Genomic DNA, 25688 nt, shown 5'->3' on the forward strand with positions numbered 1-25688 from the left:
TGGGCACGGGGGCCTCAAGCCTTCCTTTGGGTTGTCAGCCCCGTCCCCAGATGCACCTGGGCCAGGCCTGCTCTGGCCACCATTAAATCTGAAGATGGCGTCAGGGGTTGCAGAGAAGCCATTTCTCTGACCCGGTGGGTAGCGTTCGAGGACTCTGTGCGCAGCCCTCAGACCTGCCAGGACTTGAGAGGCCATTGGCCCAGAGCCTGCCACCTCCACAACCCCAGGGACCTGTCTGCTGTCAAGTCCACACCTGCCACAGCCTCTGCCCGGCCCCAGACCTTCCCAACCGAGACTGTGCCGGCCCCTGCGGTCCTGCCCAGGCTAGCCTTTAGGGGGTCGGGGCCCCTCCTCGTCCCACCCTGCCTGCCCTGACTCACCTCTCACTTCTGGGCCCCCCAGGCTCAACCTTTGGAAGGAGATGGGAGTCCAACAAGGCCAAGGCCCCATGACTGGGAGGCCTGTGCTCCTCCAGCCCCGGGGACAGCAAGGAAAAGAGAAGAGAGTAGAGCATTTCATGGCTATAATAAATCAAAGGGGGAAGTCGGAGCAGGAGAAATAAGAAACTTCCCTACCCTGGGCACAGGGACCTGCCAGGCAGCAGCCCCCGGCACCCCATGGCCTTCCCTCCTCCCTCCTGCATCCCTGGCTGGGGCCCAGATCTGGTGCCCTCTCCCCAGGCTGAGGCACCCCACCTGCCCAGAGATCCCGGTGGGCATCCAACAGCCCTTCTCATTGTGCACCCTGGAGGTCCAGCATCTCTCAGCTCTGCACCTCCGTTTCTTCCAAATGGGCATGGAACTTCCCCAAGTCGAGTACTCCTCTGGGGAGGTGAAGGGTCAGACTGGCCAGCAGAGAGGGCTGAAGACGGGTAGTGTCCCTCCGGACAAGGACCCTCAGGGCATGAAGAGGGGGGTGAGACATTCTGAGAACACCCAGTGGGAGAGTTGGACTGGGATGGACAAACCTCTGTGAGAGGAGATGGGAGAGCCAAAGCAAGAGGCAGGAGCGTGGAGCAGAGGTGGGGAGGGCCCTAGACCGAAAACAGGCAGGGCCTTGACCTCAACTCTGTCCCTGCACTTTCGCAAACCAAACCAGAGGCCCAGGGCATGGGGTCCACGGTGCAGGCAACAGATACACACAGCCAGTGGAGGCACCATGTCTTCCTGGAGTGTCCACTCAGATAGAGACTGAGAGTGGAAACTTATTTTAAGAAAAGGGGAGGGGGAAGCCCACATATTTAAAAGGGTACAAATCTGTATGAATTTTTAAGATAAAAAGAAGGAATTTCATAAAAATTTTGGCTAGCTTTGGCCCCATTATGAGTCATGCCTCCAGATTCCCAGCTGCTGGGGAGACACAGGATGCCTCTACTTGAACCCCCCTGAGATGGCGTGCTTGCTCCCTTACTCCAGGGCTCTCTGCTCTCACCGTGAGCAAATCCTCCTGGGCCCCTGTCCCGGGTCTCCTGGTGATGTCTCCTGCACAGCTGCCAGCCTAGAGCTTGGGGCTCCTGGGAAACAGCGGCAGGGTCTGGGATCCCTTTGAGCCTCTGAGATCACGCTGCTTCACTCACAACCTTGTCAGGCAGATGAGATAAGAAAGTGGCTGTGACTGTTGGAGTCCAGGCTGCAGAGCCAGACAGATTGGGGAGCCTGCAGTGTGTGGCCCTGGGCAAGTGATCTCACCTCTCTGAGCCTCGGTTTCCCCATGTGGGAAATGCCTAATTTGAAAGTCTGCAATGAGGGACAAAGGAGGTCATGGAACGGGGCCTCGGGGTGATTGTGTGGCCGGCATCACACAGCGACCGCCACTCCAGTCTCCTCCCAGAAGCCCCCACTTCCTCCCTCCTTTCCCTTTCACCTGCTTGAGAACCTTTGCTCCCTGCTCTTCTCTGCACCCCCAGAGCCCCTGACCTCTCTCTGACCTGTCCTGATCTGGGAGAGTACCGGCGCTGGGGTTCCCAGCCCTACCCCAAGGCACTCCATCTGTGAGACAGAGACCTTAGAAGCCCAAACTCCTGCCCTGGCAGGACTCCCCACTTCTGCTTGCATACTTCCTGCCCTCCCAAGACACCCTCTTCCATCCTCAGACCGCCTGTTTTAACAACTAGTAACATTTACTAGGCACTCTACGTACGCAACATATTGTAATCCTCGCAGCTGCAGGTATTCTTATCCCCATTTCACAGACGAGGAAACCGAGGCTCAGAGGGGAGGAGTGACTGGTGTGGGGTCAGCTGGCTAGAGAGGGGCAGCTCTGAGCTGAGAACTCAGTTCTCTTGTCCACCAACCCAGGAGAAATCCTATGCAAACCATGAGGCAAAGCAGCGCCTCTTTGTTTGGAAGAAGACTTTGAGTCCTTTGGGATGCCACTGCTGCCCAGGCTCATGGTCATGGCCTATTCCCAGCTCCCCTGCCCTGTCTCCATCACCAGAGTCTCCTGCTTCTCCTGGTCCAGGTTGTAGGATGCCAGAGTTAGAAAAATTCCAGCCTCAGATGCCCATGAGAGCAAAAGAGATTATAAAATCCAGAAAGGTGAGCAACCTCCTGACTCAAAGGCTGCCCTTGGCTCCCTGCCCTGGACATGCACACCTAGCAGTGGCACTTAACTCCCGGGGGAGACAGGCCCCAGGGGGCAGTGTTCCCTGATGGTTAGAACCAGGGCATTGCTGCCAGACATTCATGGGTTTAAATCTCAACTTTGCCATCAAGAGACCACCCCCTGGGTAAGTGACTTAATCCTAATATGGAGAGAAAGATGCCTCTCCTGACCTGGAGATGTCACAGAAGGGAAATTTGCTTCTAAAAGCCAAGCTTCGTCATGCATGGCCTCATTTAAGCCTCATTACAGCGCTGACAAGTAGGTACTATTATTACTCCCATTTTACAGATGAAGACACCCAAATGAAGGAGTCTTCCCAAGGTCACATGGCCTTGCAGTGGCTTAAACCTCAGTCCCATGTGACTCCAAGTCAGATGCACTTACACTGCCTCGGGCAGGTTCCCCCTTCCTTTTTTCCTAGGAATTTTCCCTACCACTGCCAGCCCACAGGGTCAGAGGCCCTGAGTGGCAAGTAAACTTTGACTGGCTGGTGCTCGAGGGCTTGGCCCTGCCCAGCGGTGGCGCAGTCCCAAAATGCGACTGCTCTTGCTGTTGGGTTGGGCTGGCCGGAGGGCTGCCTAGGCATATGCAAGGGGTTGGGCCCAGCTGCAGTGCGGACTCCTCCAGGCCCCTGCTGTACTATCTTGAACCTACCCTGCAACTGTGTTGGTGTCTGACCGTCTCCTGGAGGAGGGGTGTAAGCCCTTCCAGGGGGCCTGCAGGGTGAGGCCGGGAAACCAAGAAGTTGGACTTGCGCTTCTCACTTACTTGGGCCTCTTCCAAGGCCCTGGGAGAGGCCTCAGCAAATTTGTATTTGTGATTTTGTAATCTTTTTCTTAAAGAGGGCCCCCAGATTGTGGAGTTCCATTCCCCTCCCCACTTGCTTCCTGCTGGCTGGCTCTGTGACTTAAGGCAAGTCCCCCAATTTCCCATCTATACAACGGGGATGAAGCCTGGAGAGTCAGCGGGTACAGCAGGGGCAATGCGAGGAACTCAGGGTACCCATCCTTTACAAAAGGCCCAAATCTACAGAGGGATTTCACCAGCCTGCACCTGTTCCATCCCTAACGGCCCTGGGGGGTAACTGGAGACTCCTACCCCCATGTTCCAGCTGCGATGACTGAGGTTTGGAACGGAACGAGCAGGCCGGAGCACCATCTCTCACTGCTCTCTGGGATCAACGCCCAGGATGCCGAGCCCCGGGTTGCAGGGAGGGGGCCGCTGCGCCGACCGTGGCTCGGGGAGCTGGGACCAGAGGGTGCGGGGGCGGGCTCGGCGGAGGCAGCGTCCCGCACAGTCTCACCGCAGGACCGACCTCGGCCCTTATCTGCTCGGGCAGCTTCCGCCCCCCATCCCAGCCCCCGCCGCAGGCCTGGCCCCCGCCTCCGCCTCCGGAGGGGCCGGCCCGGAGCGCCCCTCCCCCGAGGCCGCCCGCCCCCAGGGAGCGCCCGAGCTGCCGCGGGCTGCTGCCCAGCGGAGCAGAGAGGCGCCCGGCCCCCAGGTGAGGAGCCGGAAGTGATAAATAACTCCTGGGGGGGGGGGGGCACCATCGCAGCGAGGCCCTCCCTGCTGCGGCGTGCCCACCCCAAGCAGACCAGACAGGGGCTTCCCATCCAGGCCGCCTCAGCCAAATCTGGGAGGGAGACGAGGGTCCCTTAAAGCCCCGAGGAACAGGAGGAGCGGTGGGGTTGCTCTGCACGGCGTTCTGAGGGGCGCGACACCCCCCATCCACACACACGCGCACTAGCGTCCCAGGCCCAAGCGTGGGAGGGAAGAGAGAAGTGGAGACACCTTTGAGAAAGTGAAATGCAAGCCACAAACTGGAGGAGATGTGAGACGTCTGACGTCTGCCACGTACAACCCGCAATGGATAAACATCAAAAACACATAAAGGACTCTTGGAAATCCATGGGAAAAAACAGAAAACAAGTAATCCAACAGAAAAATAGATGAAAGACGTGAACAGGCCTTTTTACAGAAGAAGAAAACACAGTTGTCCAATGAACGCGTAAGGGATGCACAAGCTCATTGGTGATAAGGGAAATGCAAATGAAGGCCCCAATAAGATGCTATTTTATACCGTCTGACGGGCAAAAATGAACGAGTCTGACAGCACCAAGTGCTGGAGAAGAGGTGGCGCCACGGAATCTCCAGTGTGTTGTTAGTCAGAGTGCAACTCCCTACAGCCTCTGGGGAAAACAATCTGGCCTTATCTTATAAGCAGATCCCCCTCTAGGCTTAAAATCAAGAGAAACTTGGGCATGTGCTCCGAGACAGAAACGAGAACATTCAAAGCTGCACTGTTCTGAACAGCAAAAATCTAGAGAATAACCCAAATGCCCACGGACAAGAGAATGGGGAAATAAATTACAGAGGATTCACTCACACAGTGGCACATCGTTCAGTAGTGCAAGCAAATGAACCAGTTTCACCCTGTATCATGAATGAACCTGAGTACCCGTATCGTTGAGTGAAAAAGCCAGTCCCAGAAGACAGATACTTCCTATGAAGTTCAAAACCAAGCCAAACCATACCTCTATAAAAAACAATGTTGGTTCCTTCCTTTTCATACTTTTGTTATTAGGAGCTGACATGATTACCCACCTAAAAGACACAACAGTAATACTGAGAAATGATTAGAACCAGTAAGAAAATGTAGTTGGCTTACCAGGTATCAAAGGGATACATAAAAATAATTTGCCTTCCTGTGCACTACATTTAAAACATAATGGGAAATATGTTCTTTTAAATACCCACAAAATGTAAAATACCTAAAAGTAAACTTATTAAGAGTTATGCAGGACCTATATGAGAACAATTGTAAACATCACTGAATAACGTAAAAGAAAACCTTAAAAGAGCTTTTTTCCTTATTTAAAAAGAAAGGCCAAACTGGACAGAATATTGTCTGTTATGTTTCTTAGGGGAAAAAAAGGACTGTTAACACTCTGATTCTCCCAAGAAGGAAGCAGTGAGATGGGATGGGGAAGGGGTAACAAGTAAGCAAATCTATGAATAAACATAAATTAAATAAAGCCCTGCGAAGGCTCAGATTACTGTGCACAGCGCACAGGAATTTCACCCCACTTTGTGCTCCTGAGGCAGGAGAGGGGAAAGGGAGATATTAAATTCATTTGGACAGACTTCTATTCAGGGTATAGGCAAGAGCTTGTCTTTCTTTCCAGAAGCCCACAGCGGGAATGGGGGTTGGGAGGGTGAAGAAGTCCCATTGTGTTCAGGGTACAGGGCTCAGGGCTCCAAAGACACGATACTGAGGGCCTGGACAGACCCAGAAGGCTTCAGAGAGGGAGCGGCCTTGTAAACGGGCAGGATTTCAATCGACAGAGAGAGACGGCGGAAGGGGACGAACAGGCCAGGCCTGCCAGGGGTAGGGTGGGAGTTACAAAGGGGGTTGTAAAGACAGGCTGGACAGAAAGCAGTGAGGCTGGGCTGCCCATGGAAGAGTTGCTGAGGGTGGGGGAAAGGGGCTGCTGTGGAGTCACGGGGCATCATCAGGCCAGGGCTGGAAATTCAGGGGAGAAAGCACCCCAGGAACTCACGAGGGAGCTAAGGCTGCCCTGAGAAGAACAAGTTGAGAGAGCGTTAGGGTCAGGGGTTCCAGAGGGGCAGATCCAGTTTGGAGAGGCAGAGCTGGAGGCCACAGTAAAAGCAGCAGGGCCCTGGGTGGGCACTCAGCTCTGCCTCACCTCCTCAGGGCGACCTTGGGCACCCTGAGCCTCAGATGCCCTTCTACAAGTCTACCTGCAGACCCCCACGGAAAGCCCTGAGAAGATGAAGGCCTGCTTTCTCACAGAAGGCCATACTCTGGAAGCAGAAGTAATGTGCCCATCCCAGAGCCTCTAGCCCTTGACCGCCAGAGGAGGGGGAGGGTTGTCAGAGCATCGGCAATGCCAACGCCAGGCTGTGCTGGTCTCACAGCCGTCGCCTGGTCAGTAGGCCCAGAAGCAGTCCCACCTTCTAGAAATAGGGGGCTGAGACCTGGTTGCTGAGAAAGGCCAGATCAGAGAAATTGGTCTGCAGCCCCTCCAATCCCAGACGCCTCCCAACCACACAGAGCCAAGCAGTGTCCAGGCTCACCCTGCCCTGCTGTGGTTTGTCTGCCCAGTGCCACGACCCAGGAAGACCCTGAGGCCTTCAAACTAGTTGATAAATGTGTTGGAAAACATTCATCTGTGCTCAGCGAGGAGTGGAGAGGGGTGGCCCCCACCCTGTGTCTTTATCTGTTCTTTTCATTACTGTAATACTTTCTTTATACACATGTGTCCACACATGTAAATAATAATAACATCTAATCCTTAAGTAGAACTTCCCATGTGCCAGGCATTGTTCTAAGTGTTTTCTGTGTTCATTCAACTTACACAACTACTTGATATAGCAATCCATTTTACAGATGAGGAAACTGAGGCATAGGGAGTTAATTAATATATATATCATATATTTAATTTACATATGATATATATAAAAGCTTTTACAACTTTTTTTACATAATTGCATAAATTATGATCATATACATGTTTTAACATGTTTTTACAAATTTTCCTTTTATATTTTTTTCTCCCCCCACCATGGAATCCATGTTACCATGCTGACGTGAGATCTTCTATATTTTTTATTTACTCACAATTATAAATGGACTTATATATGCTAATACCTATAATCACATGTACCTATACAAGTTTCCTTTTTGTTATAATTTTAAACTAGTGGGTTATAGTAAAAAAAATTTCTGCATCTCTCTTTTCTCACTCGTCCATATTTGGAAGCCCCTGGCAGATCTAATTCACTGGTTTTCTTTGTTTGTTTTTTCCTCCAGAACTCTTCTTTTTATTTATTTATTTACCTATTTATTTATTTATTTATGGCTGCGTTGAGTCTTCGTTGTTGTGCATGGGCTTTCTCTAGTTGCAGTGAGCGGGGGCTACTCTTCGTTGCGGTGTGCAGGCTTCTCACTTCGGTGGCTTCTCTTGTAGAGCACAGGCTCTAGGTGTGCAGGCTTCAGTAGTTGTGGTGCATGGGCTCAGTAATTGTGGCATGCAGGGCCTTAGAGCACACAGGCTTCAGTAGTTGCAGCACACAGGCTCAGTAGTTGTGGCGCACGGGCTTAAGTTGCTCCGCAGCACGTGGGGTCTTCCCGGACCAGGGCTCGAACCCGCGTTCCCTGAATTGGCAGGTGGATTCTTAACCACTGCGCCACCAGGGAAGCCCCTAATTCGCTGTTTTTAACGGTCACACACTAGTCCACCCATTGTCTTTCTACTTGGCCCTCCCAGCTCATGGTCATCCTCTAGAGTCCCATCCCCACCCCCCAATACATTAGGGAGTCTGATGGTGGAAATTCCAGGCCAGGTGAGAGGAAAGGGCAGTGAGAAGGCAGCAAGTGGTGTTTCTAGCTGGGTCTTGCCCATCCCCTTGCTGGTGGCCAGCAGCCCTCAGCTCCTAGAGGCAGGAATGCTGACTGTGTTATTGTGAAATCATTTGTATATTGTGAAGTGCTTTGCATATGATGGAGTGATTTGCATATATGGGGGGCGCACCTTAGAGATCCCTGAGCAGCATCCCTGAGTGTCTTCCTCCCTTTGCAAAGTAACCAGCACAGGGCTTCCACTTCAGAACTCAGGGAGCAGAACAGGAGGGCGTCCCTGTAGACCTATGGGCCTGGCGGGTGAGGCAGACACGGGGCTTTCAGAGGAAAGCTGATCCCGCCTGGTAGGAGTTGGGGGTCTAGGAAGGGCAGATGTTGGAGTGTGAGGTGGAATCGGGCAACTGGTGCAGCCTGTGAGAGCCCTGTGCCCTCAGAGCCCCTGGTAAGGGAGAGTGACACAGGACGGACGAAGGAATTACCGCATGAGGCAGATGAAGGTCAGAGGCTGGGAGACTCCCACCCTGTCACAATCTCTGCCCCAGTGAGTACCCAAGTGCCCCTTGCTGAGTATTATATGGTCCTGGCTGAGAAGAATGCAAAGTGTAAATGCCAAGGCAGATTCCCATGACCCTATAAGTGAGAGGTGCTATCACATGCTCTGGGTTCAAGGACACCCAGGTTTGAATCGTGCTTCTGCCATCTGTGCTACTGTGTGACCCTGGGCTAACAGTATCCATCTCAAAGGGACAGACTGAGGATTCAGGGAGACAATACACGCAGAGTGAATGGCACGTCGTAGGTGTTCAGTAAATTGCAGTTATAATAATGCTATTGTTTGCTGCCCCAGTCTGAGGTGAGGGAAGCACAGAGCCTTTGCTCCCCCAGGTTTGGGGTTACCAGCAGCAGTGTCAGGCCACCGTGCACTGGACTCCAAAGGGTTACAAGCCCTGGAGACAAAGGCCTGAGGTTCCCAGTGAAAAACCAAAGCATAAAAATAATTCGATGAGTAAGAATAAAATTCCCTCTTCTGAGGTTCCCGGGGCTAGGCCCCTCCCTGCGGCAGGCACTTCCCCTTTCCCTTGCTCATGGAGGAGCCAGGCCGGGCTGACTCAGAGCAGGAGCGCCGCAGCCATCCTCCTACCCAGACCCCGTCCCGGGACGGCGCAGTCTGGCAGCAAAGCGCGCCCCCGTGCGGCCGCGGCTGGGACTGCCTCCCGAGAGAGGAAGCGGCGGGCAGACCCGCAAGCGCGGCCACCCAACTGCTCGCGGTCACCGCGGGGCCGCCGTCTCCGCCCTGCGCAGCCGGACTGTGCTGGGTGCCCGCGGGGCCCCCACTTCCGCCCGACCCTCCCCGCCGTCCCGGGCCCGCCCGAGCGGAAGTGCGCCAGCCTCCCGGGTCCCCCATGGCCTCGAGGCGGAAGCGCTCTCCCACCGCCGCTCCCCACGACCCCGCGGCGTTCGGTGCGTCGGGTTCCGGACGGGTCCCGTGTGACGTGGCCGCACGCTGGGGGCGGCTCCGGGCCGGGGGCCGGGCGGCCAGGCCGGGCGGGGCAGAGCCGGGGCGGGGCGCTGTGCCGCAGCTGGATGGCCGGGGCCGTCCGGAGCGCCTCCGCCGCCGTCGCCGCCGCACGGTGAGTGGCCGCCGCACCCCCAGGGCCAGAGCCCCTGACGAGACGGACTCTGCCGATCCCCTTGCCCCCGACCCGGCCTGTCCAGATCAGACCTGGGCCTCTCGCCCAGAGCCCGGGAGTTAAACTTCCTTGGGCTCTTCTCCCCTGTCTCCCCACGCGTCGCTCCCCATCTCTCCCTCTCTCTCCGCCTCCGCATCCGTCTCTGGCTCTCTCACTCTTGGCTCTCCCGCTCTTGCTTCTGCTTTCCCTCTGCTCTCCGACTCTCTCGGTACCCCCTCTCCTGTCCCAAACTTGTCCCCTCCCCTCTCCTGTCCTCAAACTTGTCCCCTGACCCGCCTCTGCCTCCAAGTCCGGCCTGGCGCAGTCCTGCCTTTGGTCCCCAGTGGAGCCCAGAGGGTTTCATCAGGGTCCCGTTAAGGCCTGGAGGTCCTAGACCCGAGCATCTTTTCCAGCTGCTTTCCCTCCCTCCCACCTCCATCAGCAGATGAGGAAACTGAGGCAAGGACATCACTGGCTCAAGGTCACAGCCAGCATGAGGGAGGGCAGACCACATTTAAACCTCATGCCTGAGTTTCCAGGTTGAACTTCCGTCTTGGTTGACTCACATCCAGATCCTGTGATCCGCCTGCTGGGTACACTCTTGCTGCTTGGTGCTCCTGGGCTCCCGCAACATAAGGAGGGTTCTCTGTGCCTCCTCCGTGCCAGGCACGCTCACCTAATTAGCAAGCTCATCTCATTTTCACCACTGTGTGAGGGAGGCAATACTCATCTCCCTGCTACAGACGAGGAGACTGAGGCTCAGAGAAGGGCTCTAGGGACTTGTCCGCAGTCAAGCAGCTGTAAATGCAGAGCACAAAGTCAAGGGCGGGTCTTCAAAGCCTGTGCTCTGCACATCTGTGAGGCAGCTCCTAGCTGAAGAATCCTCTCTTCGTTCCCACCTCCTGGCTGTCTCCGTGCCCCAGCGATATTGGACTCATTTCCTAGGAAAAAGCCCTGATGGTCTTGAACTAGCTCAGCTGCTTGGTTTCCCCACCTGCACCTCCTAACATTGCCCCATCAAGCTAGACTGTGCTGGCCGCCATCCCTGGGGGTGTCCTCACTGGGGCGCATCCTGGCAGCGAAGCCTCCCCTGGCAGCCAGACACCCAGCTGGGCCGGGCCTACCGGTGTCTGAGGGGAACCCAGCCAGCGCCTCACCCTGTCATTAAGGAAAGTTTAGCCTCAGGCGGACAGGCTGACACACAGCCTGGAACTGGCTCCCAAGGAAAAAATGTGTGCTCCTTGGGGGTGGGGTGTGGCGGAGCAGAGCCCTTTTGCTCTGTGCACCCATCATTGGGATCCTCAGAGGCCCTGGGGGAGGCAAGCAGGAGGGCAGGTGCCGTGGCCACTGGGAGTGGGGGGAGGGTTAAGATGCCACGTTTCCTAAGCAGGTGTGCGGCCAAGGGTGGCAGCACACGTAAGTGGCCTTTGTGTTTTTCAGCACGTGGCATGCCTGGATGTCCCTGCCCTGGTTGTGGCATGGCGGGACAGAGGCTCCTCTTCCTCGCTGCTCTTGCCCTGGAGCTCCTGGGAGGGGCTGGGGGTTCCCAGCAGGCCTTCCGGAGCCGGGGGGTGGCAGCGGCCTGTCGCCTGGACAATAAGGAAAGCGAGTCCTGGGGGGCCCTGCTGAGTGGCGAGCGGCTGGACACGTGGATCTGCTCCCTCCTGGGCTCACTCATGGTGGGGCTCAGCGGGGTCTTCCCGTTGCTCGTCATTCCCTTGGAGATGGGGACCACGCTGCGCTCAGAAGGTGAGTGACCCTCCTCTGGCACCGAGGGGCAGCCGATGGCGCGGGAAACATGCTGCTGCTCTTCCTGGGAGAGCCGGGTCTCTGGTCCCGAGTGGCAGTGTGTCTGGTGGAGGGTGGGGACCCAGCACAATTCCTCACCTTGGTCCAGTGAGCCAGGGTGCGCCGTGCTCATTTGTTTGTGCATCTGTTTATTCTGAAAGATGAAAGTCAGCAAACATTCACTGGGAAGCAAGAAACAAGGCTGGAAATCGGATGCTGGGATGCCTGGGTTCAAATCTTGGCTCTGCCACTTACCAGTTGGGTGGTATTGGGCAAGTTCCTTAACTTCTCTCTGCCTTAAGCTCCCAACCTTAAACATGAGGATAATAATAGTATCTACCTCATAGGTGTTATTGTGATGATTAAATGAACTAACGTCGGCATAGCACTTAGGAGACGGCCCCGGTGCAGGGACGGGGCTCCATGTTCGCGAGCCAGTGCTGGGCGTCGCGCTGCCTCTCGCTTCAGTCCCTGCTCACAGTGCAAGAGGGCGCTCAGACCCAGAGCCCCTGGGGCGGCCTCACCCAAGAACACGCGAGAGGCTGGTAGCTGGCCTGCCTCTGGAGAGGGGGGCTGGGAGGTGGGTGCAGGCCTGGCAAAGGCTCTTCCTTGGCTGCGCACGTGTCCATAGGTGACATGCTATAATGAAAGCTAAAGAAGATCAGATGGGGAGCTGCTAAAAACGCAGGTGCCTGTCACCCCCACCCAAGAGTATGACATAGTAGGTCTGGAGCAGGCCCCGGGAATCTTTGAAATGAGGGTCCTCCAGGGGCTCGTACTGCCTGCCAGGCTCCAGGAACTGTTCATTCAACAGATGGTTATGAACGCAACTGTGCCAGGCACTGGGCTGAGGGCTGGTGCCCCAGCTGCGAACAGGGCCCTCTTCTGCTGTCTTGGCCTGTGTATCAGTTCAGCCCCTCTCATAGCATCCCTGAGAGGTCCACCTAGGGAGGACTTGGATTATTAGCTCTATTTTACAAATGGGGAAGCACAGGCACAGAGAAGTTCTTGGAGGAGCCCAAGGGCACACAGCCTGGAAGCAGCAGCTTCCCCCTGGGACCCCACCCCACCACCAAGCTGCCTCTTCCTTCTGGGCCTCAGTTTGTCTATCAAACCAAAGGCCCCCTCAGGGCACTTCTAGCTCTGGATGTTGCACGTCTGCACAAGTCCTCAAATCTCTGCCACTTTTCTGAGAGTAACAGTGGCTGAGAAGAGAAACATTCCCACTTCATAAGCCCTTGCTATATGTATTGTTGTTTAATTCAGGGGTCCCCGACCCCCGGGCCGCACAGCAGGTGAGCGGTGGGCGAGCGAGCGAAGCTTCATCTGCCGCTCCCCCTCGCTCGCATTACCACCCCCGTCCGTGGGAAAATCGTTTTCCACGAAACCGGTCCCTGTTGCCAAAAAGGTTGGGGACCGCTGGTTTAATTCACACAAGATCCCTGTCAGATAGACACAATTGTCCCCAGTTTACGGATGATGAAATTGAGTCCCAGAAGTAATCTGCCCAAGGTTACCAGCTGGTGGGTTGGGGAGCTGGGACCTGTCAGGCTCTGAAGCCCAGTCTCTTAACCCTGAAGCAGTAGTGGCTCCACAGTCGGCCCGCAGGTCGTGGTGTATTCCTGCTGGGCACCAGCCCTTACTGGGACTGAAGGGTTGGGGACCCAGGAAGGCCAGCAGCCCATGTGCAGCCTTCTAGAGACTTGCAGTCCGGTTGGGACCACACTAGGAGCCCAGTGAGCTGGGTGGGGCAGAGGTCAGGCCAGAGGCTCTGGTGCCCCAGCCCCCAGGTCCCACATCTCTGCCTTGTAGCTGGGGCCCGGCGCCTGAAGCAGCTGCTCAGCTTCGCCTTGGGGGGACTCCTGGGCAATGTGTTTCTCCACCTGCTGCCCGAGGCGTGGGCCTACACGTACAGTGCCAGCCCTGGTGAGTGAGACCACAGGCCGGGGGCAGGAGGGTGGCAGGCGATAGGTGGGAACTGGTGCCCATGCCCAGGGATGGCCTAGGCCCTGCCTGCTCTGCAGAATGACTGTGAGGGGGTTCTGGACGTCTGGCAGGGAACTTGTCCTGGTCCCAGTGCCCTGGTCCCTATGGGAGTTCCTGGGGCCCAACTGCCCCACCAGCCAGTCCTGGCACCCTGCCCCTGTCACTGCCCTGGACTAGGTCCCATCCCAAGGAGCCCCCTTCTATGCCCTGGCTTGGCCTGGTGTGTCAGTGCTGCCCCCTGCAGGTGGTGAGGGGCAGAGCCTGCAGCAGCAACAGCAACTGGGACTGTGGGTCATTGCTGGCTTCCTGACCTTCCTGGCGCTGGAGAAGATGTTCTTGGACAGCAAGGAGGAGGAGACTAGCCAGGTGAGCCCAAAACCCCAGAGGCTACACAGGTCAGCCTCTGCTCTGTGGTGGTGCCAGGGCCTGGAGGCCCAAGTTCTGAGTCAAGCCCTGAAAAGAGGGTCTCTTGGCCCTTTCCTGGGAGCTCTGGGAGGCTGGGCCAGCTTGTTTGGAAGGATCTGGGCATCAGCCCCTGCCGTGGCTTGTTCTCATAGACTAAGAGTGAGAGCAGTGCGGGAGGCAGAGGGTCTGCTGGGTTTGGGGGCACCCGGCTGACTGAGCAGCAGAGTCCAGCCAGGTAAAAGGGGTGTTCCCTTTTTATCTGTTCTCCATCTTTCTGTCCTTTCTGTCCACCCTGGCCGAGTGGGGGGCATCTAATGTCACGTCTCCCTCCTTCTCCTGGCCCTAGGCCCCCAGCAAAGACCCTGCAGCTGCGGCCGCGCTCAGTGGAGGCCACCATCTGGCCCAGCCAGCTGCAGGGCCCGGCCTGAGCGCCGTGGTCCGGAACATCAAAGTGAGTGGCCCGCCCAGGGCCCCCTCCTCCTGCAGCCGCCCCACCCCAAGTGGCCGGCCCAACTCAGCCCTGCCTGCCCGGCACAACCCAGCTTTCTCTCCCCTCACCCAGGTCAGTGGCTATCTCAACCTGCTGGCCAACACCATAGACAACTTCACCCACGGGCTGGCTGTGGCTGCCAGCTTCCTTGTGAGCAAGAAGGTGAGTGGGGCTGGGGCAGTGGGACCCAGGCTCTTTGCTGGGAAGGGTGGTGCCTGCGTTAACCAGTGGGCTCTGCCTCCAGAATAGGTCCCCAGGCATCTCCTTGCTCCCTCCATCACAGCACCCTCATTTACGCCTCCCTGCTGCTCTCCTGGACACGGCCTCCTTCTGTCTCCACCACCGACTGGTCTGTTCTTGCTGCGAACACTCCTTGTTGGGATCACGGGCTTCTGCCAGGCTGCTATGCTTGGCCCCTGCCTGCTTCTAGATGCTTCTCCCCCCCCCACCTCCTCCTCCCTCTGCCCTCTGCGCTTTGGCCCCAGGGTCTGCCTACTCTTGAACTGGCCAACCTCTGTCCCCTCTGGTAGCCTCCAACTCACTGTTGCCTCTGCTTAGAATGTTCTTTCTTCCACTCTTTGAACTGCTAGCTCCTCATCCTTCAGGCTTCAGCTTAAAGTGCACGTTCTCAAGGAGGCCTTTGCTGACCCCTCATCTCAGGCCCATCATGTCCCACGGCACCCAGTCCATCCTTTCCCCAGAGCACCTGTCATGGTGTGTAATCACATGGTTCTTTGTCTGTTTACTCAATCCTTGCCTCTCCACTCCAGGCTGTTAGCTTCTTGGGGGCAGGTTCCTTGTCTGTTTTATTCGCTGCGATATTTCTAGCAGCCAGATGGTACCCAGCCAGGGCACCCAGAGCAGAGTAAATGTTTGTAGAATGAGCGGACAAGTGGGTGCCCTAGCCCTCGGCACAGACCCCACAGACTCCTCCCCTCCCTGCAGATCGGGCTCCTGACCACCATGGCCATCCTCCTGCATGAGATCCCCCATGAGGTGAGTGCCAGAGGGTTCCCGTGATCGGCCATGTGGGCGTGGAGCTGGGGGCAGGGATTCGGGGTGGGACTACCCAGCAGTGGTGGGCTTGGGCGGCTGGACCACAGAGGCCTGGAGCTGCTCAGCTACTAGGCTGCAGCCACCGTTTCAGCTGTGCTCCAGCATCCTCGGGACGGGGGGCCCAGCCGAGGGGATGCGGGCTGGGGCACGGGGTGGTCCCAGCTACAGGGCGGGTGCAGGGGGCTCGTTGTGTGTGTCCGTGCCTGAGATGCTCAGGGGATCTGGCCCCACTGGGGCCCAGAGTGATCGTCTGGACCTCCCCTCAGGTGAGCGACTTTGCCATCCTGCTCCGGGCCGGCTTTGACCGATGGAGCGCAGCCAAGCTGCAGCTCTCGACGGCCTTGGGGGGCCTGCTGGGCGCCTGCTTCGCCATCTGTACTCAGTCCCCCAAGGGAGTAGGTACGGGCGTGGTGGGTGGTGGCGGTCAGCAGAGGGGCCCCAGCCAAAGGGCACAGCTGCCCTGACCCTGGTGTCCAGGCCAGATTCTGCCCCCCATCCACCCCGCGGGAGGGAGTGTAGTACACATGGCTCCCCTGGACTCCCAGCCAGTCAGGGCTTCTCCTGCTGCAGAGGAGACCGTGGCCTGGATCCTGCCCTTCACCTCTGGCGGCTTTCTCTACATCGCCCTGGTGAACGTGCTGCCCGACCTCTTGGAGGAAGATGACCCATGGTGAGCTACCCACTGGCACTGCCATTCGCAGGGCCTCTGTCCCCGGCATCTCGGCCAGCGCCACCCCCTGAGCCCCTGCCCCTCTCCCCACAGGCGCTCTCTGCAGCAAGTGCTTCTGCTCTGCACGGGCATTGTGGTGATGGTGCTGTTCTCGGTCTTCGTCGAGTAACTGTCCCTGACGCCGCACCCCCTGCACAGCAATAATAGACTCAGATCAACTCTGTGAGAGTGTGTGTGTGTGTGTGTGTGTGTGTGTGTGTGTGTGTGTGTGTGTGTGTGAGAGAGAGAGAGAGAGAGAGAGAGAGAGAGAGAGAGTGACAGCGAGCGACTCCTCCTAACTGACAAGAGGACGGGGTGTGTGTGTGGTGTGCATGTGACCGTGTGCAAGACCGACACTGTGATCCCTTGTGTGCTGGGCCCAGGGCCCGATGCCCATGCCTGCCCCCAGCCACACTGCGGTCTTCTCTCCTTGGCCCCCCGTCACCTTGCACCCGCTGGAGTCGGCAGTGAGGAACAGGAACACTGGTCCCAAGCAGAGGCCTCTGCCCACCAGGACGCCAGGAGGAGTGGGAGCAGCCCAAGGAGCCCAGGGCTGCAGGGAGCCCCAGAGCTGTCTCCTGCTGGGGCCTCATGGGTCCCTGGCCTGAGGGAGTGAACCTCTGCACATGCACGCAGCCCTGGGCAGCCAGGAACCGAGGCTGGGGTGCCTCCTCTCTGCTGTATCCAGTGTTCTGGCCCTTCCTTCACCAGCTCCAAGGCCAAAGAAAGGAGAGGCAGGTGCTCGTGTAGCCCCCAGCGCCACTCAGCACTGACAGTCCTACCCCTCCCAGCATGGAGCCGGGAGATGCTTTCTAAGACCTTTTCCCCGCGGCTGCTTGCCCTGGCCCAGCTTCTGTTCCCCCAGGGAATGCTCCCTGGCAACGCCCGCGGCTCTGCCACCTCCAGCTGCCAAACAGCAGCCAGCAGGGCAGCGAGCAGCCCCGGGCCAGAGGCTTCCCAGTCGGCTCAGGGGTGCTCGTGCCAGCACAGGGTCCAGGCAGACACTCGGAGGGCAGGAAGAGGGAGCAGTGGCTGCCACCACCCCGCCCCCGCCCCCGCCCCTGCCCCCGGCCGGGCCCCTTTTCCTGTCCCACTGTGGGCGGGGCTCGGCGGGGGTGGCGAGGGCTGCACACTGTCAGCACTCAGGAATGTGCTCTGGGGATGCTGAAGCCATAATCCCCAGCTATTTCCCTTGGCTGACGCCCAGGTACTCAGCTGGCCCACTCCACAGCCAGGCTCCAGCCCTGCTACTTGACCGTGGGCGCCTTGAGAAGTAGCCATCGAGAGGGTCTGAATGGTTTTACGGCAGCTTTGCTGTGGTTCCATTTGTATCTGTAAATACCTGTTCCATAGATGAGATGCAAATAAATACACACAAACCGGCTGCCTCTGTTCTGCGTCCCAGAGCCCATGGTCAAGCAGGGCTTTTCCGGCCACCCCGTGCTCCGGCCAGTTTGGCTGCTCTGCGGGCCCAGCTCCCGCAGGCCGCCCAGCTGGTCTCCATCATCATCCCCGCCCTCTGGGCCTCCTGCTTCGTCTCTGAGCTGTTACTTTTGGGGTGCTTCTCACAACAGGGTATACATTTCATGTTTCCCTGGTTTATTTTGTTGTTAGCTTTTTATGCCACTAAAACAAGCCTGGCTCTAGGCCATTATAGCCCGCGTCACCCCCAAGGGTGGTGTCCTCATAGACCTACGAACCAAGGGCTTTTTCCTGGCCTGCCCCCTGAGTAATTTTAACCGCGGAAGGGAGCTCCATCCACAAAGTCATCTCCAGGTTTGGCCTCTATGAAATAAGTTATTTTTCATTAAAAAGAAAGAAAAAGGAAAAATGAGATCTTTATTCTAAACCATACCCTCACCGCCAGTGAATATGCTGAGAATGAAGACAGCATCAGGCCCAGGGGGAGCTGCTTCCCCAGTGCTGCTAGGAGAGAGCAGAAGGGGGAAGTGGAGTCCCACTTCCTCTCCTACCTTCAGCAGGCTGTTGGCGGACAGCGTGTCTGCGCCATATCACGGAGGCTGTGAAGCCCAGATGGGCTGTATCCTCAGCTGGGAGTGCCTGACTCAGTATTTTCAGCAAAAAGGGCTCTGCTTCACCTGATTGTGACACGCCCAGGACCTGGTGGCCTGACAGAAGCGAGGAAGGAACCCAGGGCTGTCCTGGCAGTCCCTGCCTCCCCTGAGCAGGCCCTGGGGCTCCTCGTGTGTTGGGTGACAGTTGCACGTGCAGTCATGGCACTCTGCCCGCTGAAGGAGGCAGCGGGGCCCCATTTATAAATGAGGACCCCAAGGTCAGGGGTGAGGGTGGTGCTCGCAGCTTCACGCAGGTGGGCGCGGGGAGTCGGGGTGAGAGATGCAGGAGCGGGGGCAGCTAAGCCCAGGACAGGGCCAGAACAAGAGCACTTCCGAGGCTGTGCTGGGGCTTCTCCGGGGGATGGGAAGTCAGTGGGATCACCAAGGAGAGCGCAATGGGGGTGCACCCTGACACTCAGGATGGCGGCTTGGAGGTGGTGGGACTAGAGAGAGGGGAACTCCAGACAGGCCGGCAGTCAGTAGCTCTGTGACTGTGGGCATGTCCCTTCAGGGGAGGTAATGGGAAAAAGAGGGTAAAGGGCTTCTGCCAGGGGGCAAGTGAGAGCTGATGGAGAGTTCTAAAGGGCTGCTGCTTTGAAAGGCCATTCAGGGGGTGGTTAAAGCTGCTAAGACAGCACAACATAAACCAGGCTTTATTCTTAGTCCTGGGTTTGAAGCCTAGCTATGCCATCTAAGAGTTGTGCAATCCTGGCCCAGTTGCTCGAAATGCATCTCTAAAGCGGGGCTACCCTATTGGTAGTTGCTGTGATTAACTAGATAAAACCATGCACACGACCTGCATAGCATGTGGCTCAGGGTGAGCGCTCAGTGAACGGTGAACCACGAGGTCAGGTTCCAGGTCGGGGAGCTGGAAGGCTGGTAGACAGAAGAGGACCACCAAGATGGTAAAGGAAACTGACGGGATGTGGGGCTGACGGCAGAACTGGGGGTGGGAGAGAACACAGCATGACCACGCTTAGGCCTAGAAGGGCTCTCGGAGTAGATCCTGCTCAACATTGATTTTTCAGCCAGAGGAAACGGGCCAACAGCTAAAAGGAACGTGTAGAGAAACAGGAGGCTTGGGGGCCAGGAAACAAGGGAGCAAAGACCCAGAGCCAGGGCTTTATAAGGAAGCGAGGCCTAGGGCCAGAGCACCGAAATTCAAAAAAGAAGGAAAAACTAGTCTGGCTTCCCTTCAGGCCCCTCATACTAGAGGGGGGGCAGCACCACAGGCCTCAAAAGCTCAGAGAGGCGGGTCAGGGAGTGTGGAGAGAGCGGTCTGGAGGGACATGATGGGGGAGGCAGAAGACCCCGGGGAACAGCTGTGGCACACGCCCACCCCTCCAAGAGGGCCTCACCCCGACAAGGCGTTTGAGGCCCTCGGCTGTCTCGAGTAGGAGCACCTGGGGAAGGAGCCTCCTGCATCTGCCCCCACTCCTCTACCCAGAGCCCAGGGAAGGCGAGCCAGACAGGTGGTGGCAGGAACCTGAAACCATCCTTTATTACGAATTTTAACCAGCAAGAGGCCAGAGAACAGGTGTGGCAGGCGACCCCTTAGGCGTAGTACTGCAGGTTGGCTTTCTTCTTGGCCTGTACCTCCAGGATGCCCTCCATGTAGTCCTCGTGGGTGAGCTCTGTGGCGCCCCTGCGCAGCGCGATCATGCCCTGCAGCCAGCACAGACAGGCTCTAGGGTGCCTCCCCAGACCCCCAGCCCAGCTCCCAGAGGCCTCCACCTTCTCAGCCTCTTCCCCTCAGCAGCCCCCAGCAGCCTGCCCAGGGGAGGAGGCACAAAGCGCCCAGCCGCTCGGCCCACCACTCACCGCCTCCACACACACGGCCTTGCACTGGGCCCCGTTGAAGTCGTCTGTACAGCGGGCCAGCTCCTCGTAGTTCACGTCAGGGCTGGGAGGTGGGGAGGTATCACAGGGTTCAGCCACTTACGGGAGTGGGTGGGGGAGCCCACGTCCTCCCACGTGCCTCCGTCAAGCAGCGAGGTCAACTCGCCGCCATCACGGGCGACTCCCTTCCCCACTGTGCCTTGTTCTCTTCTCCACACAAGGGGGAGAGGAACGCAGGTAGGTCAAAGCAGATTAGACCAAGCTACTCCTAGTGTCTCCTGGGCGCTAGCATTCTAGAAGCCTGCACCTGAGACTCGGGAATTCAGCCTGAGGCAGGGGAACAGGAGGTTGTGGAGACAGAAGAGCCATCTCTCTGTCTCCCCAGCAGCGCGGGCCCTGCATCAGCACAGCACTGCTGCTGCCACTTACTGATCTCATGCGCAAGTACTGCACTTGACATTGCTGCAACCCCGTGAGGTCGGAGCCCTTATCCCCAAGTCCCAGATAAGAAAACTGAGGCTTAGAGAGGTCACCCCACCTGCTGATGGTCACATAGATCTGAACCCAGGTCCACCTGGCCCCTGGCAGGACTGCCCTGGGCCATGCTGGGCTGCGTTCATCTGCTGGGGCAGGGGTGGCCAGGAAACAGGGCCTCCAGCCTGCACACCTTCCGACCATGGGGGAGGGCCGTGTGGGGGGGTGTGCAGGTGGGCCCGAAGGAGCAGAGCACCTTCAGTTGGGGCCTGGGCCCCAGCACGATTCTCTGTCGGGCACCTGGGGAGAAATGGAGGCCAGCGTGTGGAACAGTGCTCGGTGTGAAAGGGACATGGAGAGGGGGAGAAGCTAGGCCTGGGGAAGGTCAGTACAAAGAGGACAGAGACAGCTCTGCTGCTGCCCCTTCAGGTCTCAGCGCCTTGCTCGTGTCTTTGCCCACCTGACATTCATCTTTCGGGAGTGGATCTGCATGATTCTGGCCCGGGCCTCCTCGTTGGGCATCGGGAACTCGATCTTGCGGTCCAGGCGGCCTGAGCGGAGCAGGGCAGGGTCCAGGATGTCCACCCTGTTAGTGGCTGCAATTACCTGAGCAACAGGAGAAGCAGAAACTTGAAGGGTTCACAGACAGGCAACAGTCATGGCCACGACGGGCGAAGAGGTAGCTCAGGATCCATATGAAACGGCAGGGAATATTCAACACCGACCCCAATTCTAATTCTAGCTCCATCAGCTAGATGACAGAGAAGATCCCCTGACCTCTAAGCCCCACGTTCTTCACCTGTGAAGTGACAATACTCACCTTCACTTGGGTGTTCGGCTGGAACCCGTCCAGCTGGTTCAGAAGCTCCAGCATCGTCCTCTGCACCTCCCGGTCCCCGGCCTTCTCACTGTCAAAGCTGGGGCACACAGGAGGTCCAACACACTGGTGAGGACACAGCTCAGGGAGAGCCCTCCTCTCCTCTACCACCAGAAGCCCAACCCAACCCATCCAGGGCAGGGAAAAGTCTCACTCAACTTGGGGCCCCCAGCCCAGGGACCAGCACAGAAATCGTGTCAGGGACTGGAGAAGCTCCTGGGATCAGGTGCTGGGCTTAAGATAAAACAGTGAGCGAAATCCACTGCCTGGCCTATGCCCCTAATGAATGTGTCATCATATCTGAGCTAAAACTTAGAAATACAAAGGTCTGGCCCAGACTTGGCACGTGACAGGGAGCCCAGGCAAGCGTCCCTGAGGAAGTGTCCCCTCAGGCTGAGATCTGAAGGCTGAAAACACATCGGCTGGGCAACCAGCCAATGGAGAACAGGGGAAAAAGAAAAGCACATTCCAGAGAGGAAAGAGCAGGTGCAAAATCTCTCCCACCAGACTGGGCCTGCAAACTGAGGGGGCACTGTGGAGGGAAGCCAGAGGGACGGGGAAGGCAGGGACAGGATGAAGCTGGAGGGGAGCAGGGGCAGCCACGCGGGGGCCTTGCAGGCCACGGCAAGCCCAGAATTTATCCCAAGAAGCAATGGGGAGGCCCAGGAAGGAAAAGCAGGATCTGTTTGCGTGAGGGACTGTGGGTGCAGCTGAGTGAAGTTGTGAAAGGAACATGCTGGTAGCTGTGAGGAGAAAGGATGGTCAGGGGAAAAGAAACGAAGCAGGGAAGCTACTTAGAAGAGAACTTAAGAAGTACAACCACAAGAACAGAGCCTCCACCATCCCGGGGGAGGAGGGAACAGGGCGGGAGAGCTGGAATTGGCAACAACCCCCTTGGTGGCACTCAGCACCCCCTCACCGCTTGGTGCCGATGGCGTCCAGCTCATCGATGAAGATGATGGATGGAGCCTTCTCCTTGGCCAGGGCAAAGGCATCCCGGACTAGCTTGGCACCGTCCCCAATGAACATCTGCACCAGCTGGGGGCCAGCCAGCTTCAGGAAGGTGGCCTGGGGCGGGGGTGGGGTTGACAGATCAGGCCAAAGGCGCGACGAGAAGCCCCTTCGATCTGAGCCCATTGGCAGAGCTTTGGCCTCCTCATCCCTCCCAAAGCACTCACCTTGGTCTGTGCAGCACAGGCCCGGGCCAGCAGGGTCTTCCCCGTACCTGGGGGCCCGTACATTAGCACCCCCTTTGGAGGCTGGATCCCTAAGTTCTCAAACTTCTCCTTGTGGTTCATTGGCAGGACGATGGCCTCCACCAGCTGCCAGGAAGAAGTCCTGGGTGAGGACAGTGAAGCCCTGTGGGCTCCTACAGTCCAACGCTGAATAGCTTCAACCCCTACCTGTAACCCTCCTACTCCAATTCAGAGACACTGCCCTCTCCTTCCCCCACATCCAGAGGACACAGAATGCTCGCTCCCACCACGGCTGGCTCTGGACTCCCCGGGAACAGATGGATGTGGCAGAAAAGACACTGGGCCAAGAAAAAGGAGCCTGAGTTCCAGTCCTGGCTCTGGCCCTAACCTTCTGTGATCCTGGGCAAGTCATTCAGTTTAGGAGATCTCAATCTCCTAAACTGTTACATGGTCTCCTCCTTGCCTCCCTAGGATGCTATGAGGATAAGAGGCACACTGGGGTAAAGTGCTCTGGTCACTGAAGTAGAGAAATACAAAAGGCTGGTGAGGCTGCCATGCCTCCTTCACCTCCTGAATCTGCTTATCCAGGCCCCCGATGTCACTGTATTGCTCTGTGGGCCTCTCGTCCACCTCCATGGCCTTCACCCGCGAGTCGTACTCTGTGGGCAGGGTCTCCAGGATCAGATAGGAGTCTTTGTTCACACCCTGGGGACACAGCACAAAGATTTCAGAGTTGTCTCAGCTCAAGGCCTACCTAAGTGGCTGAGTGACAGTTGTCTACAGAATGAAAGGCGAGATAGGAGAGTGGGCAACACAAGAATCAAAGAGCAGGCAGACATGCTCTCAGACTCTGCAGGCTGCTCTGCAGACATTCAGGACCAACAATGACCTGGGCCTGGGGCAGGGGGTCAGCTAGTCAGTGGGAGAAACCTCGCTGGAAAAGCCCTGCCTGGGCTCAGGGACACCACTCACCACCAAGTCTCCTGGCTTCAGCTTTTCAGCATCCACCAACCCAATCACAGGCAGGAAGTATGTCTGTAGGGAAGATTCCAGGTGCAGCCTCAGTTACTGCCCTTAGTAAGGCTCCCTGTCCCACATCCACCCCTCACCCTCCTCAGTTCTCCTATGGCTGGGCCAGCGTCACCTGTCGTGTAGAGGTTTTGATCACTGCACACTTGCCCTTCCTCTGGGAATCCAGGTCAATATTGGCACCATCTTCCTCTTGATCGTTGGGATCAACATCTAGGAGCTGGGAAAGGAAAAAGCTCAGATCAAGCCCAGCTCAGTTCCTTGAACTCTCCAGAGCCCAGTGCTTCTGAGGCTGCGACAATCTCAACACTGGCAGGGCTGGCCGTCCCTACCTCACTCCGCAGACTAGCCCTGAGCCCAGCAAAGGTGTGGTTAATAAACCAGATTAGTAAGACCTCTGCTCAGGTGTTGCTTCTCTGCAGAACTCATGTACCCCCAGGGAAAAATAACCAGTAGAAAAGGAAACATGCGAGGCTTCCAAGGCTTTTTCATGCCCTATATCATCTCCCTGGAAATGCACACCGGAGAGGAAACCCTAGGAGGTTTAGCTCTTACATGCAGTTTAGGCCTCCAAACACCCACCCACTCTTTCCCCAGTGGGCACATCACAGGCTGTCCCCAGCCCCACTGACCCCTCTCTTCCCCTCCACATACACACACACCTCGATGACGTTGGAGACCAGGTACGGCAGAGTCTTGTTCACTTTGATTTTCTCACTGTTCTCTTTGATTTTGTCCTTCATGGCTTGGAGCTCGTGGGTGACTCGCAACACTTCGCTCTTCATGATCTGGGATGAGGGTGATTGGAGGCAAATATTCAGCTTTAGCTCAGCTTATCCTAGGGCCTTGTAATTGGTGAGCCTTATCCAGGCTGCCTGGGGGACCCTCCTGCCCCCCTTCACTCAGCTCTAAGGCTCTCTGAATGCTCAGCGCCTGTGTCCACAACCAGCAGAGGTCAGAACAGGAGACCAGTGTGGAAACCTCCTGGTGAAGTATTAGTTGTACTAAAGGGAAAAGAGCCAGATTTTGAGTCACGCAAACAGATTTTAGGTTCTGCCTTTGTTACAGGCTGCGTACTTCACCACAGTAAAACAAACAAAAACTCTCTGAGCCTCAGTTTCCTCATCTGTAAAATGGGGATTTCCTAAAAGGATTCTTGAGAGGAATACTTAAAGACCTTGCTGGGAAAGGCAGTCTGATGATTCCTTCTCTCAGGCCTGGTTTCCCATCACCCTGTCCCTCTTCTGGTCCCTTTTAAAGCTTAGTTTTCTTTTTTCCTGGTCCAAGAAGGAAACCGCGGTCCCCACGCCTCGCCGAGGGAGGCGAAGAACGACGTGAGCGTGGCAGGTGGATCACCAGGGCCTGCTGTGTGCGGGCTTCACTGCCTGACATAGGGGCTGTGCGCCCACCTTGATTTCACTGTCCAGCAGCCGTGTGCGCTGGATGATCTCTTCTGTGGACATCTTGAGTACCTCCTCCCCGATTCCATCTTGCTGTGCAAAACAAATTCGTCTTTCTTAAAGTCAGGTTAGTTAACTCAGGACTGCGAGTAAGCCCACTCACAGCCTCAGTTAGCCCACTCCCCGCCCATAAAACCAGAATGGAGGAGTCGGGACGCCTGCCCACATCCCAAGCGGTACCAACCCCGGGACCGGGCTAGACCTTGAAACCCCCCCAGCCACCGCCTCCGCTTCCGCCACGTGCGTCTCTCCACTGGCCCCAGCTCCAGAGCCCCCAGCTCTCCCGGCGCGCACCTCAGCCTCATCCCACACGGTCGCCATCTTCTCCTGCCGAGTCACTGGACTCTCGAGTTTCGGCAGCAGATTCACCCCCTGCAGGAGAAGGCCGAAGATCAGACTGGGCAGTAGCCGGGGCGAAAGGTTATTATTATCTCTCTTCACGCCTGCTCTTGATTAGTGCCAGACTCCTTCTCCAAGTCCTGACTCTTGACGAAATTAGCTTGGGTCAGTTGCCACGGCGAAACTGCTTCTCCGAATTAAAAGATGAAGCCGAGACCACAGGACCCGCCCCCACGGCTCCTGAAATGTTCTCGCCCCAGTCCTGTTGATGCCGGAGCGAGAGGCGAATTCGCTATTGGCTGGCACGA

At 57.1% G+C, this 25688-nt stretch overlaps 2 protein-coding genes across 5 annotated transcripts; one reads left to right on the top strand and one right to left on the bottom strand.

The window, feature by feature from the left end:
• Nucleotides 1-9297: 9297 nt before the first annotated feature.
• On the top strand, nucleotides 9298-18086 carry SLC39A13 (solute carrier family 39 member 13). 3 transcript variants are annotated; one of them, XM_060018888.2, is made up of 10 exons: nucleotides 9298-9618; nucleotides 11098-11406; nucleotides 13258-13371; nucleotides 13676-13797; nucleotides 14183-14287; nucleotides 14399-14488; nucleotides 15272-15322; nucleotides 15649-15777; nucleotides 15953-16052; nucleotides 16146-18086. In XM_060018888.2, the coding sequence occupies exons 2-9, from the start codon at nucleotides 11106-11108 to the stop codon at nucleotides 16013-16015; spliced, it is 975 nt and encodes a 324-aa protein (XP_059874871.1). In that variant the 5' UTR covers nucleotides 9298-9618; nucleotides 11098-11105; the 3' UTR covers nucleotides 16016-16052; nucleotides 16146-18086. The 3 variants fall into 3 exon arrangements, with proteins under 3 accessions (XP_059874871.1, XP_059874869.1, XP_059874870.1); XM_060018886.1 differs by having other exon boundaries at nucleotides 15649-15781; nucleotides 16146-18082; XM_060018887.1 differs by lacking the exon at nucleotides 14183-14287 and having other exon boundaries at nucleotides 15649-15781; nucleotides 16146-18083.
• A 1562-nt stretch (nucleotides 18087-19648) lies between these two features.
• PSMC3 (proteasome 26S subunit, ATPase 3) lies at nucleotides 19649-25463 on the bottom strand. 2 transcript variants are annotated; one of them, XM_060018890.2, is made up of 12 exons: nucleotides 25336-25463; nucleotides 24991-25074; nucleotides 24244-24369; nucleotides 23697-23801; nucleotides 23525-23587; nucleotides 23120-23257; nucleotides 22535-22678; nucleotides 22276-22424; nucleotides 21300-21396; nucleotides 20940-21085; nucleotides 19988-20069; nucleotides 19649-19831 (listed from the first exon to the last, which is right to left on the bottom strand). In XM_060018890.2, the coding sequence occupies exons 1-12, from the start codon at nucleotides 25360-25362 to the stop codon at nucleotides 19721-19723; spliced, it is 1272 nt and encodes a 423-aa protein (XP_059874873.1). In that variant the 5' UTR covers nucleotides 25363-25463; the 3' UTR covers nucleotides 19649-19720. The 2 variants fall into 2 exon arrangements, with proteins under 2 accessions (XP_059874873.1, XP_059874874.1); XM_060018891.1 differs by having other exon boundaries at nucleotides 24991-25070; nucleotides 25336-25376.
• Between the last annotated feature and the right edge of the window lie 225 nt (nucleotides 25464-25688).

Source organism: Delphinus delphis, chromosome 8 (genome assembly GCF_949987515.2).
Source record: "Delphinus delphis chromosome 8, mDelDel1.2, whole genome shotgun sequence".
NCBI lineage: Eukaryota > Metazoa > Chordata > Mammalia > Artiodactyla > Delphinidae > Delphinus > Delphinus delphis.

Excerpts from the sequence above, each read along its gene's own strand:
- SLC39A13 (XM_060018886.1), top strand. The coding sequence starts at position 11,106 with ATGCCTGGATGTCCCTGCCCTGGTTGTGGCATGGCGGGACAGAGGCTC. Across the intron at positions 11,407-13,257 it reads GACCACGCTGCGCTCAGAAG|CTGGGGCCCGGCGCCTGAAG; the intron begins GTGAGTGACCCT and ends TCTGCCTTGTAG. Across the intron at positions 16,053-16,145 it reads TTGGAGGAAGATGACCCATG|GCGCTCTCTGCAGCAAGTGC; the intron begins GTGAGCTACCCA and ends CTCTCCCCACAG.
- PSMC3 (XM_060018890.2), bottom strand. The coding sequence starts at position 25,362 with ATGGCGACCGTGTGGGATGAGGCTGAG. Across the intron at positions 23,258-23,524 it reads TGAAGCCAGGAGACTTGGTG|GGTGTGAACAAAGACTCCTA; the intron begins GTGAGTGGTGTC and ends CTGTGTCCCCAG. Across the intron at positions 20,070-20,939 it reads TCCCGAAAGATGAATGTCAG|CCCTGACGTGAACTACGAGG; the intron begins GTGGGCAAAGAC and ends CCCACCTCCCAG.